This window comes from Crassostrea angulata, chromosome 4, assembly GCF_025612915.1.
Source record: "Crassostrea angulata isolate pt1a10 chromosome 4, ASM2561291v2, whole genome shotgun sequence".
NCBI lineage: Eukaryota > Metazoa > Mollusca > Bivalvia > Ostreida > Ostreidae > Magallana > Magallana angulata.
Window position 1 is genome coordinate 39,759,336 of NC_069114.1, and position 13,977 is coordinate 39,773,312.

A 13,977-nucleotide genomic window follows, 5' to 3' on the forward strand; every position below is an offset into this window, starting at 1 on the left:
ATAGTACATGTCCCAATCTCTACTATAATATTATTAAATAAAATCTAAATACCGGTACCTTAATATTTCAAACATCTTAAAAACAAAATTGATAAAGGAAGTTTTATTTCTCAATGTGCATTTGGACTAAATCCTTTCAATAATACCAATACATTGATGTATAAAAAAAAGAAGCATTTTCATCAGCAAATGCTTTCTCTGGATCAGATTTCTTAATGATTGAGGAACGAAGATAGCAAGAAGAACCATTAATAATGTATTTTCTCACACCAATCCTACACACAAACAAAATAAAAGATGGAAATGGAGAAAAAAAATTTAAAAAATAGACCTTGAGGCCAAACTACTCCTCAACAAATAGACTGCAGAAGTACATTATAATAGGCGAAAAAGAGAGTGCAGAGAAGCTGGTTAAAAGCGTTCACTGCCCGACTGCAGTACTTTCATAGGATTGGACAAGAGAGCTAGGCTTTAAAATATGCAATCTCTCCAACTTCCTCCAAGAATACACCACACAAAGTCCAAGATAAAAAAATTCGCTGCAGCAAAAAATACCAGTCTCTGATTCCGCAATTATGGGGGTAAAAAATGTGCGGAATAATAAATTGATTTCGTTAATAAAGGAAGACCTCTCTCTTTCATCAATGAGATATTGGTGCAGTTTGCTTTCATTGTCTCTGATCCTACAGATTTGCACTTCTGACATTCATGGGGGCTTGCAGTACTTCTCCCAATCATCACAGAGCTTCGGGCCTTGTCACTTCATTAAAAGTACACAGGTATTTTTAAAAACAGAAATTTAGATATTTCAGTTTTCTCTTCTGATATAAGCTCACTGGTTTTGCACTCAATGAATTAATTACAGTTACAAGCTAGAGAGGTAATTAATGAAATGTTATGAAAATATGATAAACTGATAAACAGAAATATGCTCTTGTCGACCCACTGCACATCAAGGCATAAACAAGTCATCTGTGGCCTTCGAAGCGCGTGATCTCAACTTAAAGGTACATCGAACCATGTCATTCATTAACTTCATTCTTACTTTCTCCGAGACAGAATGCATTTGAAATATCTTGAATTTAATGGGAGTTTTCTGCTTTTCTAAAACATTACAACATTTTAAAACATCAACATTTGAACACTTGTCAAAGTAAAAAACAAAACCACACAAACACAGAAAGATTTTTTGTAACAAATCAAGTTAGATCTTTTCATAAAACTTTTTCCTTGAAAAGTAAAAAAAAAAATATCCACTCCTGTTACTAACTAGACACAATTAACAAGGTCCACGGTCTTTTTTATGAACCAAAGGGAAGTAACTGCGACTGGGCCTTCCCACACACATTTTGATCCCGGATCCTGGGTTCCGTTTGTATAAGGCTTGAGATAAGAGGCTTTATGAACTATCATCAAGGCCAAGGCTAAATTAAAGCCTGTTAATTCCCAGACCTAGGTGCCACATGCCTAACAATCTAAAATCTCAATAGTCACCTTAAAAATAATAAATGCATAGTCCTCCTGACTGTTTCTGTAACCATTTTTAAATATCCAGAAAAATTTTTTTTTGATCCCTTCCTAAATTGCCTTGTAATCAATAATTATCAGTTTGGGTGTGGGACGTAGTTAGAGTTAAAACTATAAAATCATCTTGTCAGCGGCAGTCATGCAATGTTTTATAACTCCAGTTGCTTCACATAAATTGTGTTGGGGGCTTTGATAAATTCTCATTATGATGGCAAAGCATGCTACAAGATTATGATATTGGCATCACCTTCCAACTCCCAATTTGGTCTATTGATTGCATAACACAATGCGTTGCAAATATTTGAATAAGGCAGAGGGTTTTATTGACCCCGAATATTTAAATCGAAACTTAGTTAAAGTACTTTAGTAATGACATTGTTTTCCTTTTGGTGATTCAACTTTCGTAAATGTCTGAAAATGCAACCTTTTATCTTCCAAGTACATATTATGACAAAAGAAAATAAGAAGCTTTATCAATCGGGACCATTTTATTTACAAAACCCTTTTCTCCGAATTGATACAAAAAACAGAGAATAGACGCAACCTCCTATTGCTCATCTTAATCTCTTTCTGATCTACATGTTTCAGGGGAGATCACTGATGGACTACAAAAAACAGATGCTGCACTGGGATTTGAAAACCCTACAGCATTTTTGTTTTTGGCCAAAGTACAAGAAGTGCATCCCGAAAAAAGACTAGCATCATGCTTGAGGTATGTCTCAAACATTTGAATGTCCCTATTTTCTTTTTTATCACACTGAAATCTTCAGCAAGTTCTCTTCAAACTAATGTATTCACATGTACTTTGTAAACTCCAGGATATATAGATTTGTTTCCTTGGTAGACTGACTGCAGACAAGCATAATATTTATATCTGCAGCCTATCTCTCAGCATTGTTTATGTATCATTTGAATGCATAATGCCATTGGAACGGTTCCATCAGGCCCAGTTTACCTGGTTCAGCCGTCAACATTCCCGCAATGAATGATATGTGCGCAGACCCGATTCGGCGACGGAGCCCAGTGGGGGAGCCTGCTTCTTGTCCTGTCACATGGATGACATGCATACTTACTGCAACATAAATGCAGCTGTGTGCAACACATCTAGTTTTTTCCTGTCAGATCACCTAGCAGGGGGGTTACCTTGGACCTGGGTTTTTTTGGGAGGTCATTCAGTGTGTTCAATACTGTTTTATGTAAAAACATGTAAAACCTTCATAAAACTAGGACAGAGGATGTTAAATATCACAAAAATTTGGAAATGAATCGTGCATAATTTAAGTGTGGTATTCATGAGGCTAAACTGATTTGCCTTCATTCCATTAAATGGTATGTCTCTAAACTGTAATTTACCAAGAATAAATTTTTTTTTGAAATGTTCTGATTCTTGAGGAAAAATAATTTTTGCAAACAAGAAAAACACAAAAAAGGATTTGTTTGCCATCAAAAGAATGCACACAAATTACTGCAGTGATATCAAATCCATGAAACGTTAACGCCCAAACTTTAAAAAAAAAATGGATTGATAAACCTTTACGGGGGCTGCATTTGAAAGTTTATTAAAAGTGTATCAAATGTTAATACAATCGCACTGTTCCAGCAATGACTTCTTGCTGTGTTCTCAGCACTGTAACTGATAGAACTTCGATTAAAAATTCACCAGAGCCTTTAAAAGTATATCAAATTTAATTTAAAAGGAGACATGTTTTATTTTTAATCCACCTACATTAGCTCTGCACTTTTACACCCCCCCCCCCTTTTTTTAATTTATCTAAAAATAAAATGAGATTTATATCAGTTAAGATTGAACAGCAAAATGAAACAAAGACGATTTTCTTCTAGGTCAGAAAGAGTGGGGTGTTGTCCCCCATTGACTTGCATTAGAAGCCACCTATTTTTTTTTTTTTTTTTACATCATATTGCACTTCTGTACCTACATTTAAACATGACCGACATCTTTTCTTTTGTTGCCATGGCAATCTCTCTTAAACCTAATTCCTGAGAGTTCTGAAAATACTTCTAATTTTTATTCTTCACAAACTTTTTCATGAGAAAGAAAAAAGGAAGACTTTTTTACAACAATTATTGGAGATGTCAACAGTTACTTGATGCATTATTGTATGACCTCAATCAAACTTGTTAGGTGGCTCTACACATTATTAGGAAGATAACAAACATCATTTCAACACCAATACAAATATATCATAAAAAAATAATAAAAAGATAGAAAAACACAGAGAAAATCTTTATCAAAATTATTACACCAAAACCCCTGGCTATTTCCATCTCATCATCTCATAACCTGTGGTTAATAAGTCTCAGGGATCTAACAAATATAGGCTTATAAACTCACCATCTTCTGATTAAATTGGATATAATCTATTGGGTTACAGTTAAATACCTTATGGAATTCATGCACTTTCTTGCTTAACAGAAATGCCAACATAGTGAATAGTTTTTTCCTTTGCAAATTTACACTTTGTCTTTCACCCTTTTTCAGTTGGAATGCTATTTATTGGTGAGTGCCAAATTATTATTTTCATTAATCAAAGATTTGCAATTCAAATTCATCACCCAGACACACAAAAGAATCTTTTACCTTTATTTTGACCAGAAAAACAATGACCTTGCATGTAATTGAACAAATTCAGAGCTCCCAAGTGTGGGTGATGTACAAAAATAAGTCACTGAAATTGATTAGCTGAATTACTTGTTAGCCTTGGAGGGTTTTTCGTAGGCCTCTAGTTTACGCCTGACCCTCAGTACTGAGTCAGATGAGGCAACCTGATTGGAGGTCCAGACTTCCATTAAACAAAGTGAAGCTGTCGGTATTGATGAACCATAATACGCAGTCTTGGACTACCATTTTTTCCTGACGCGGACAAAATTGTTTCCTCCGTGGAGACACCGGGAACAGGCAATATCGCGAGATAAACGGGTTTCGAGGAGATAATCAGACTCGTGTGCTTAGTGCCGACTCAGACATCACACAATCTCAATTTAGAGTTAATTAAATTACATACGTATATACTTGTGCTTTAAAATACCATTCCTGCTGCCTCCAATTAGCTTCTAATTTTATCATGCCGAATTAAGCAAACCCAATAATTTCATAAAACTTGCTGTAACCTAGATGCTTGTTGTTTTTTGGCTGTTGCACTTTGGAAATCTTGCCTTCTGGGATATCTATATGATATTCGGCAGCACTCGGAATAAATCTGTATTAAATTGAAAACCTCTTCTTTCCACTAAGTGCATCAGTAACGCTCCAATTAATGGAAGATTCTCCATGATCCATCAGAGAACATTAGCCTTATACAAACCCTATTCACCTCAACCAAACCAACTAACCTTTGACCTCCAGTGCAACACTTCTAATTAACTCTTTGCTCCATTATGTAAAAAGGTTTAGTATTTCTTAAGTGGGGCAAAGAGTTAGAGTAATGTATTTTTGGTTTTACTTTTCTCATTTTTTTTGGGTGGGTGGGAGAAATGGAAATGCTTGAATCTTGCTTGGTCATGCAAATATAAAGTCAGGTGGATTTTTTTAGTTCCTGTTTCTGTCTGTTTGTCTTATAAGATAAAAAAAATTCTTTTCTTAGAATTTTGGCAAACATAAGTCCAAAAACTTCTATCATTCCTTCCATAACCATGTACTTGTGTAATGATATATATGGCGGAAAAAACAGACAAAATGTATACGGAATAAATGAATCTATTAAATTCTAATTTGTCATCTGGGTGATTGAGCATGTGTAGTGAACTCCTAAAGATCTATAGCTTTGTAACTGATCACCTGATGACCTCATGTATCTATACATAACACAATTTAAGCTCCACAAAATCTATCAATTAGTCAAACAAATGATATCATTTTCTTCTTTTTCCCCTTTTTTACATCACTTTGCATAATGTTCCAATCTTGAGACTTTTATTAACAATGAGACAATAGATGGAGCCATTTGCTATCAGCTCGATCTTCTATCTTACAGTACAGTTCGAATTGATGTGTTATTTAGGTAATGTTTAAAGATAGCATGAAGGGTCAACCAGTTCATTTTGATTTTTCTCTCTTGGCTGCTTCAAAGACCTGCAATACTAAGAGTTTTACGACGACACCAAACTGTTTCTGTGTTCAATGACCAGAGAAGCCCTTTGAATGGAGCAAGAGAGACAAAAAACATTTAAAAAACAAAAACAAAGCCCTACTTAAAGTGGCTCTTCCGTTCCCCTATCTTATCACTATGTAAGTCATGCAGGCAAGCAATCAACATTCTCGAGATTCCCTCTACGCTGATGTAAGGTACAATGCATTCATCACCAAATGTCATTTCTCTGCAACAGCAGCCCCGAGATGCGTGCATGCTGTACCATATCTACTTGTCTCTGCCGAATGCATTCTCAGCCAGAACATCTTGTAAATTTTATTCTCTTTTTTTCCCCCTTCATATTTCAGCTTCACTTTTTTTTTTCCTTCAATTTTTTTCCCTTCCTTTTTCTTCAATAATTATCGGTGAAGCCATTTTTCTTTTAGTTCATGTCTTTTTTGAATGGAATATACTGGAAAAGTACAAAGCCCTCAACTATTTTCGCAACTTTTTTTCCCAACTAAACCACAGTCAACCTTTCATTTTTTAAAACATAGAAGTCTTTGTCTATGATCATATATTTTAATGACTCGATCTTCAGATCTACAAAAAAGAGCTATTTTCTTTTTTTCCTCATTCCCACCCCCTACTCTATTTGGTTGCAGAATTTGTGAAGTAGAGAAAAATGGATTCCATTGTTAATAAATCAACCCTCGCTTTTCATCTCCAGTTCACTTGAACTTGTACTAAAGCTGGTTGTATGATGCATTCACAAATATTTATAAAACCTGGAGGAAAAATGCTCCCAATCAATACATACACAAAGATAACAGCCAGGAAAAATACAAATATTGCATTGTATGGCTCATCTCAGCTAAACTTGGAAATGTTTCTGTTCCAATTTATCAATTAAAACCTCTTCTGAGGAAGATATATATATAAGATATGCATTAATAATAACGATACTGTATTTTAATTAATATTTCCTACATACATCAATAAATTTAAAAATTGTAGTAGTGCCTGTTGATACAAATCAAGGTTCTAATTAACAAACCTTTACATACAAATAATCAGATAAAACTCTCCCCTCTCACTCATTTTCTAATTAAATATATTTTTTCAAATCAATCAAAGAGATCAATGCTCGTTAATAATTGACAATTTGAAGGAAAAAACATACATTTTTTTTACGCCAAGCGATTTATATTACAATAAATCAAACGCAATGTGAAACTTGTGAAATAAGCATAATCATATTCTAAGTGTATCACATGAAAAGAGAAAGGTGTAATCATTTGAAGAACAACAGAAAGGCCTGACATTAGATAGTAAAGCTGACACATTTGGTACGAGGGGCTTCACGTAAATGAATTGGTTGTACTTTTCTCTGACAACACATAACGGAGACACCGCCAGCTCGAGCCAGGAACCACAAGCCACGCGGTGCTCTTCCGACGTGTCCATACAGGGCTATTCTCATTAGTGGTCATACATATTCATGACTTTGAATCTCAGTTGTTCATCTTCGGCGATCTTCCGTCGCCAACAAACAAGACATGTTAGCGAGAAAACGTGTTGGACTTCACAACAGTCAATTAGCAATGATTCGTAAACTTACAAAAAACAAAGGGTTTTTGGGGGTCTCTGTAAGGTACGAGTGGCCCCATTTATCCGAGATCTGTTTTCTGAATTATGCATGCACAGTGTAAATAACCCAGCTAGTGCTAATTATGCCACCCAAAATCTGACACATTCAGAAAACTGAAGGATCTTGCCTCATGCATAATAAATGAATATAATCCCATCAACTGTTTTAATTTCCTTTACACAACTTTTTTGTCCATACAAAGAAATCTTAATGTGATCTCTAATATTCCAAATCCAAGCAGATATATTCCATATACAAATAACAATTGACACTTCAGGGAATATATTTTAAGAAACAACGATAAATCAGAAATCATTTATTGATGAACTTTGAAGAGCAAATAGAGAAACATTAGGTTTTTCATTTGAGTATTTTAATTGTTTTCTTTTTTCTGATGATTAAATTAAACAAGCAAAGACATAAATAGACAATTGAATCAACTTTACTACAAGACTTAAATACCTGACCCCCCCCCCCCCCCCCCCCCCAAAAAAAAAAAAAGGGAGGTAAGAGGAACCATTGACCGTGAAGAAAATTTGATATGAAAATTTTTTCTGACACCTGCAATTGTAAATTTGATTCTCCTTTCCTGCAAATAAATTTTTAATTCTAACAAATCATTTAAGCTTTTTCACACTTTTCTATCTTTAAAATTTCTGCTTAATAGAGCTGCTGATTGGAACTACAGGAAGTTGATTGCATTAACTGCTGCATAAGCCAGGCATACAGGTAATCAAAAATTGTTTACTGATAGAGGAAAATTATCTCCAAATGCAAATTGTGTGCCAAAATAATGATTGTTGCACTCAATCACACATTGTCCAAGGAAGGTAACTCTGAATCCTTCCACAACAATTTCAAGATTGCTGAACTGCATTACTTCCCTTCAGTCAACAACAAAATCTCTCCTCCTCTCTCTCTCTCTCTCTCTCTCTCTCTCTCTCTCATAATTATTATTTAATACATTACCTTAGATCCATCTTCACTGAAGAATCATCATACAGATACTGAAAATAAAAAGAAAAAAAATATTATACTCTATTTTCTTCAGTGGAATTCAGTGTACAAATTGATTGGCTTTCCTGATCAATTTTTTTTCTATTTTCATTTTAACTCAACTGCTGAAAATTATATGCAAATTTTAAAAAAATTCATGTTAATGTAAAATGTAAGATGAATCAGGACCTCTACACAATGGTAAAGGGTACTTTACAAAACGAAGCATTGTCATTGTGCACTAAAACACTAGACACATACCATTATCTAACAATATACCCAGCGGTAATCGTATTCAAGTTGAGCACTTAAGGACTTAATAAGAAATAAAGCCAGATATTATCTAGTACACCACCCCGAATGACTGCCCCTAATTTCCAACAATCCTACAATGGGTTGCCAACAAAAGTCGACTGATAATATTTTAACTGCCTCTAAATGTCTAATTGTTTTTAAAGTCAAGTGTACTCTGAAATGACAAGAGAACTCATTTTAAAGTCTGCTCCAAAGACCTTGCCTGATATGCATATCCTCGTTAATTCAAGACAGTAAATGTTTGGGGACCCTTCTGTCTCAGTGCTTATTGGTCAACCTGTTCTTTTCTCGAAGCATTGTTTTAATCATACAATCAGCAAACAAAATATATCTCCTGCAGACACAAGTTAAAACTATTTGTGTTTTCCAAATAACCGGAAGTCTAAATTTCAAAAAAGAAAAAAAAACCTTATAAAAATTACAAAAGTCTTCCCACTTCTTTAGGTAATCAAAATATTAAATCAATGGACTGAATCAAAAGTTCAAAAATTACTTTGTCAATTTCTTGTTTTTCCATGTATAAACAAATTGACTGGCTAAAGCTTTTAATTATTGCAGATTAATCATGTACAAGTACTGTGAAATCTTTAGAATATGTGATGTATTGGTGGCTGAATTTTTTCATGCAAGTCATGAGCTTAGTTAATGCATGAAATGACAATCCTCAACAAATAAAAACAGATTAATACTTTATTAATCATACAAGTAAATCAACAAAATTATGTCTCCATGTTTCGGTAACACATAAAGACTTGCAAAATTTTATTCCCACAAAATTTATAAATTCCCTGGTATAATTGGATGCAATTCAAAAAGTGTCCTTTATTCAATATGGTTTCATAATCTTACTGACTGAATTTTCACACTGCCCTATATACCTAAAGCCTAAAATGGGACCATGTAATACATCAAGTATTTTTGCAAAAAAAAAGAACACATAAGAGTCAAAAAATGATTAATAAACACCATAAAACTATCTACATTTTGACGAATAATAGTCCGACGGCCCATCTAAACATCGCTGGCTGTGTATAGATCAGTGATCAATTAGCATTCCTACATGTTATGATACAGCATTGTCACTCTATACAATGGGCCTCTCTCCATGTGACTCAGCACAGCTTCGTTACATCCAGGATGAGGCGAGTGTCTGCTTTTGTTGACTTAATGCACATATTCCATACACAACACAATGTTATAGATCCCCAGGACGTTCATTATAGATCATAGACGAGCTTTGTTATCAACATTGCACAAGACAATCCAAAACACACACATGTATGGATTCTTCTGATCCCACCTATTCAGAACCTGTTTCATGGAAAATATTTTTAAAAAAATATACCATGAAACACATTAAAAATTTTATAGGGATTTATATTAATAATCAGATATGTTTAGAACAATATGTATTACAAAAAAAAAATGAAAATATTAAAAGTGTATCTCAAAACAGAACATAACTATTGTAACAGACCTATATATCCTCATTATTTATGATCATTCAGAACTGTTTCATGTAAAGCAGAACATTAGGTAGTGTTCAGAGATGTACCATTCAAAGAAGATATTTAGAACTTATAGTAAAATTCATTCAGAAATGTACCAATGTAAACATATTCAAAACACAGATCCTTAAAATATAGATTTTAACAAAGGACATATTCAACACTGAAAGTGCATCAAAATATGCAGATTATTCCGTTGTGCATGAAACAACAGCACACAGTCCTGTGATGGATTAGCTGCAGTTTTTCGGTTATGAATTCTGCCTTTGTACAGTATACCAGACCCCACCCACTGACACACATCTGGCTTCCTATCTGTATACACAGGAAATACTTCACATCTACAACAATTGTTAAAATGCATGTCTCAACTTTACCATAGTTATCTTGAGATATTTTTCCTATATTAGTCCCCCTGCAGAATGTTCCCCCTTCACAAGCTCACTAACAGTCTAACATGATCCATTAGTCTTGGAGATGAGAGGCTGAATTCAAAATTCACTGTACCTGGACCTGTTAAACAAGCATGAGGGGCCGGTACTGATCGTACACATCCACCAAGCCTAATAAATTCTGTCCATGTGCGGTGAATCAAATTAACCCACAAGACCCTTTATGATAATTTTATTTCAAATACATGCCCCATGTACATATTAACCGATCAGGAAAATTCCTCAGGAACAACAGTAGAGAGAGAGTCCCATTGCATACTGTGGTTTCATCAGAATTCGTTCAATATCAGTTTTCCTGGGTTTTTGTTGTTGACTTGATCCACAAAATTGAATGTTGATTGAAGTGCAACATAATAACATATTGTATTGCTAGGATCATTTGCCATGAATTACATATCCGTTAAACTGTGATTTTTACTAAATCCATAATTAAAGAAAGAATATTGATGAAATATAAAGAGTTCAGAGTCAACAGTCTATAAACTACATGGATCTTGGTTGGTAACAACTTGAAAATCCCCACCAAAATTATTCTTACTAATTCATTCTCAGTTGCTCATAGATCTGTATTAAAAAATACTCCTTCATATATATAAACCATAACAAATGATGTCCAGTTCTTGCATGCATTTCATATCTATTTTCCCTTTCACACCTTGCGATTGAATTACCTCCCATCTATGTATTTATAGATCATCACAAAAAATAAAACCTTCTTTTTCTTTATTTATCTCTCTTTTTGTTCCCCAATCTTTTTTATAATTCCACCATTGAAAGGTACTGAGAATTATTTGACAAGATTAGGCAAATTAGAACTGATTGACTTTCCCTTGGGTCTATAGGAATATGTAGAAAAGTGAGCTAGTGCAAGTGTCTCCGTGTTTAAGACATTTAGCAGCTACACCCAAAGAGACCAATTTTCGAGGAAAAGTTAAATTTTACAGGTTTGTGGGGGCGTAATTTTGTGTAATCTCTTATGTACCTACCAAAAAAAAATATGACTTTATTACCCTAATTTATTAATTCATGGATTGGAGGTACCCACCAATTCCATGAAAATTGAGCCACCAGGAAATCTAGTGATTCCCGGGTATTATGAACATAATAGGAAGGTAAGAAGGAACCAATAGGATCTGTTTGACAAAAATAAGACTGGACAACTGACAAAGTTGCTAATCAAACTTGCAATGAATATAAGTATTCAAAGAAATTCAAGACAGTTAAGCTTTAAAGGTATATATGTCATATTTTGCTTAAATTTTATTTATATATATGAATCTGCATTCGAAACATCATTTGTGTATCAGTATTAAACTTTTCAAGGAAACAAAATTAAGTTATTCCAATTAGCTGCAAAAAGGTGCCTTCATAGTACAATACTCTGCATATAACTGACACTCTAAATAATATTTATTTTTCATACATTTAATCTCTAAGTATTGATGATAAGAAAAATTTGTGATTGCAATAATTGCCTCTCATATGGATTTATTTACTTCAAAGGACCAGTAACCCAGATGCAGTCTCATTTCTTGCTTTCAAAATTGTATAAACAAATTATTTCATATAATCCTTCCATCTATTTTATATCCAATTTTCAAAAATCTCCAATGTAACTGTGTAACAATCCTCCCCTTAATCCCTTAAAAAAAACCCACTTAATATTAAGCTATACCTAATAAACATTTGCAACTCCTCCTGCACTCTATTTGACCACAATTTTGAAATTGAAGCTCTTTTGAAAAAAAAACTAATATTTTTGTAGCTTTTTCCAAAGTCAATAACTTTCTGTCTTCACCATTCAAATTGCGTGTTACCACTTCTTGTGAGCAGCTCAAACGAATGAACATACATACCATTTACCTAATATAAATGATTACCACACTTTTAAAAGCCATCTGCAAATGCTTCATTTACCCCCGTTTTTTAAGGCGCTCAAATCAGCAGTGAGCAATTGTGCAAAGCATTTAAAATACATCTCAACCACGTTTTTGAAGCAAAGATGAAAAAAATTAAAAGGATCAAAAAGTTATCCATATAATTACAGCGCTTACAAAATGTTGAATGTGTAGAAAACTTTTGAGCAGGAAGAATATAAAAAGAACGAAGCAGAAAAAGGTGCTAACAGATTGTCTGGGGAAGTTTGGTTAACTTTAATTTAATTATCACCGACTTTGTAATCCACCGAGGCCTGCCCATTATTGCTCATTGTATTTCACCTTAACGTGTAGACACACATAAACATCAGCAATAAACCTATAGTCGTAGCCACTCTCAGTTCTAAAGGTAGAAATTGATGGCGAGATCTTTCCAATTTTACATAATTTCTTTTTATCAGATGGTTTTTCTGAAATTACATGATTAATACATAACACAATTGCAGTAAAAATATAAAAAATTATATCCCCCACTGTTCTCTGGCTGCCATTAAGCATTTCTAATTTTAGAACTCCGCATTAACTTAATTCTGAATTTCTCCGCTAGGGGGTGACTGAACTTTTACGGCACTATTTTTCCTGCTAAAAAGACTTAGTTTTTTTAACCATCTCTGTTTCCATCTCCAACCAACATCAAAGCAATATTAAAGCAAGACTATTTAACAAAAAAACAACTGACGCAACATCAATAAACAAGTTAACTCACGCCAAATTGGTTTACCTTATATTTCCATGTAAAAAATTTGACTTACCGTATTTCACGGAATTTAGGTCGATACGGTTTATTGGGCGAAGGAGGCCGTTTTCAGCCATAAAATAAAAAAAAGTATAAATAGGTCGACTTCGAAGAATTGGTCGAAAAATTACGGCTAGTTCTAATGAATAAATGGTTTAAACCAATAACGTTATCATATAGTAGCCTTTAATCTTATTTCACAGTTTTAAACAAAAGGGAAATAAAATGTATTTCTTGAAAACATCGTAAGAAAATGTCTGAAATTGCGTCAAAATTTTCAAACCAAATAATTCAGTACGGCCGGTTTTAATTTAAGATCGTTTTTTATTACTTCCCTGCCATGTGTACAAACTGGTGTTAACTGGGGGATAGTTACCTAGCCTGGAGGCATGACTACGGTAGCACATGCCACCCTGTGTCTCTATGTGACTTTTTACTGTGCATATACACACGAGTCAACCTCTGATCTGCAGGCATGAGTAGCACGTGCCGAGAGTTCAACTGTGTATAAATAAAGTCAGCGCTACCCAGACTGATTTCAGAGACACCTGGCTAAAATTTCATCGAAAGTGTTATGTTGAATATACAGAAAAAGACTTGTTCATGTATTCTATTATGAAAACAAATTGTTTTTTTTTTTATTTCTACCCGACGATATTTCCCCCCGTAATTACCCTTTGTACGGTTCTCATTTTACTTTTACTGCGCGAAATCGATTTCCTGTTTATCGTAAGCACACGATCAAAATGCATGACAGCATTTAATGA

The 13,977-nt window shown here is 34.0% G+C and overlaps 1 protein-coding gene and 1 long non-coding RNA gene across 19 annotated transcripts in view; one reads left to right on the forward strand and one right to left on the reverse strand.

Annotated features, from left to right (window-relative positions):
- The window catches only part of LOC128181137 (nuclear hormone receptor HR96-like), a 106,690-nt gene that overhangs the window by 28,435 nt on the left and 64,278 nt on the right, over positions 1–13,977 (reverse strand). For all 14 annotated transcript variants that reach the window (XM_052849415.1, XM_052849413.1, XM_052849411.1 and 11 more), the window contains one exon: positions 8,236–8,273. In XM_052849415.1, coding sequence (XP_052705375.1) covers positions 8,236–8,273 — 38 coding nt within the window. The remainder of the gene's footprint in view (positions 1–8,235; positions 8,274–13,977) is intronic.
- Positions 1–13,977, forward strand: part of LOC128181139 (uncharacterized) — a 76,422-nt gene that overhangs the window by 3,536 nt on the left and 58,909 nt on the right. For 3 of the 5 annotated variants that reach the window (XR_008243288.1, XR_008243287.1, XR_008243291.1), the window contains exons 2-3: positions 2,116–2,239; positions 7,934–7,995. This is a non-coding gene — a long non-coding RNA (uncharacterized LOC128181139). Of the gene's footprint in view, positions 1–2,115; positions 2,240–4,027; positions 4,046–7,933; positions 7,996–13,977 lie in introns of all 5 variants that reach the window. The other 2 variants (XR_008243289.1, XR_008243290.1) reach the window with 2 other exon arrangements.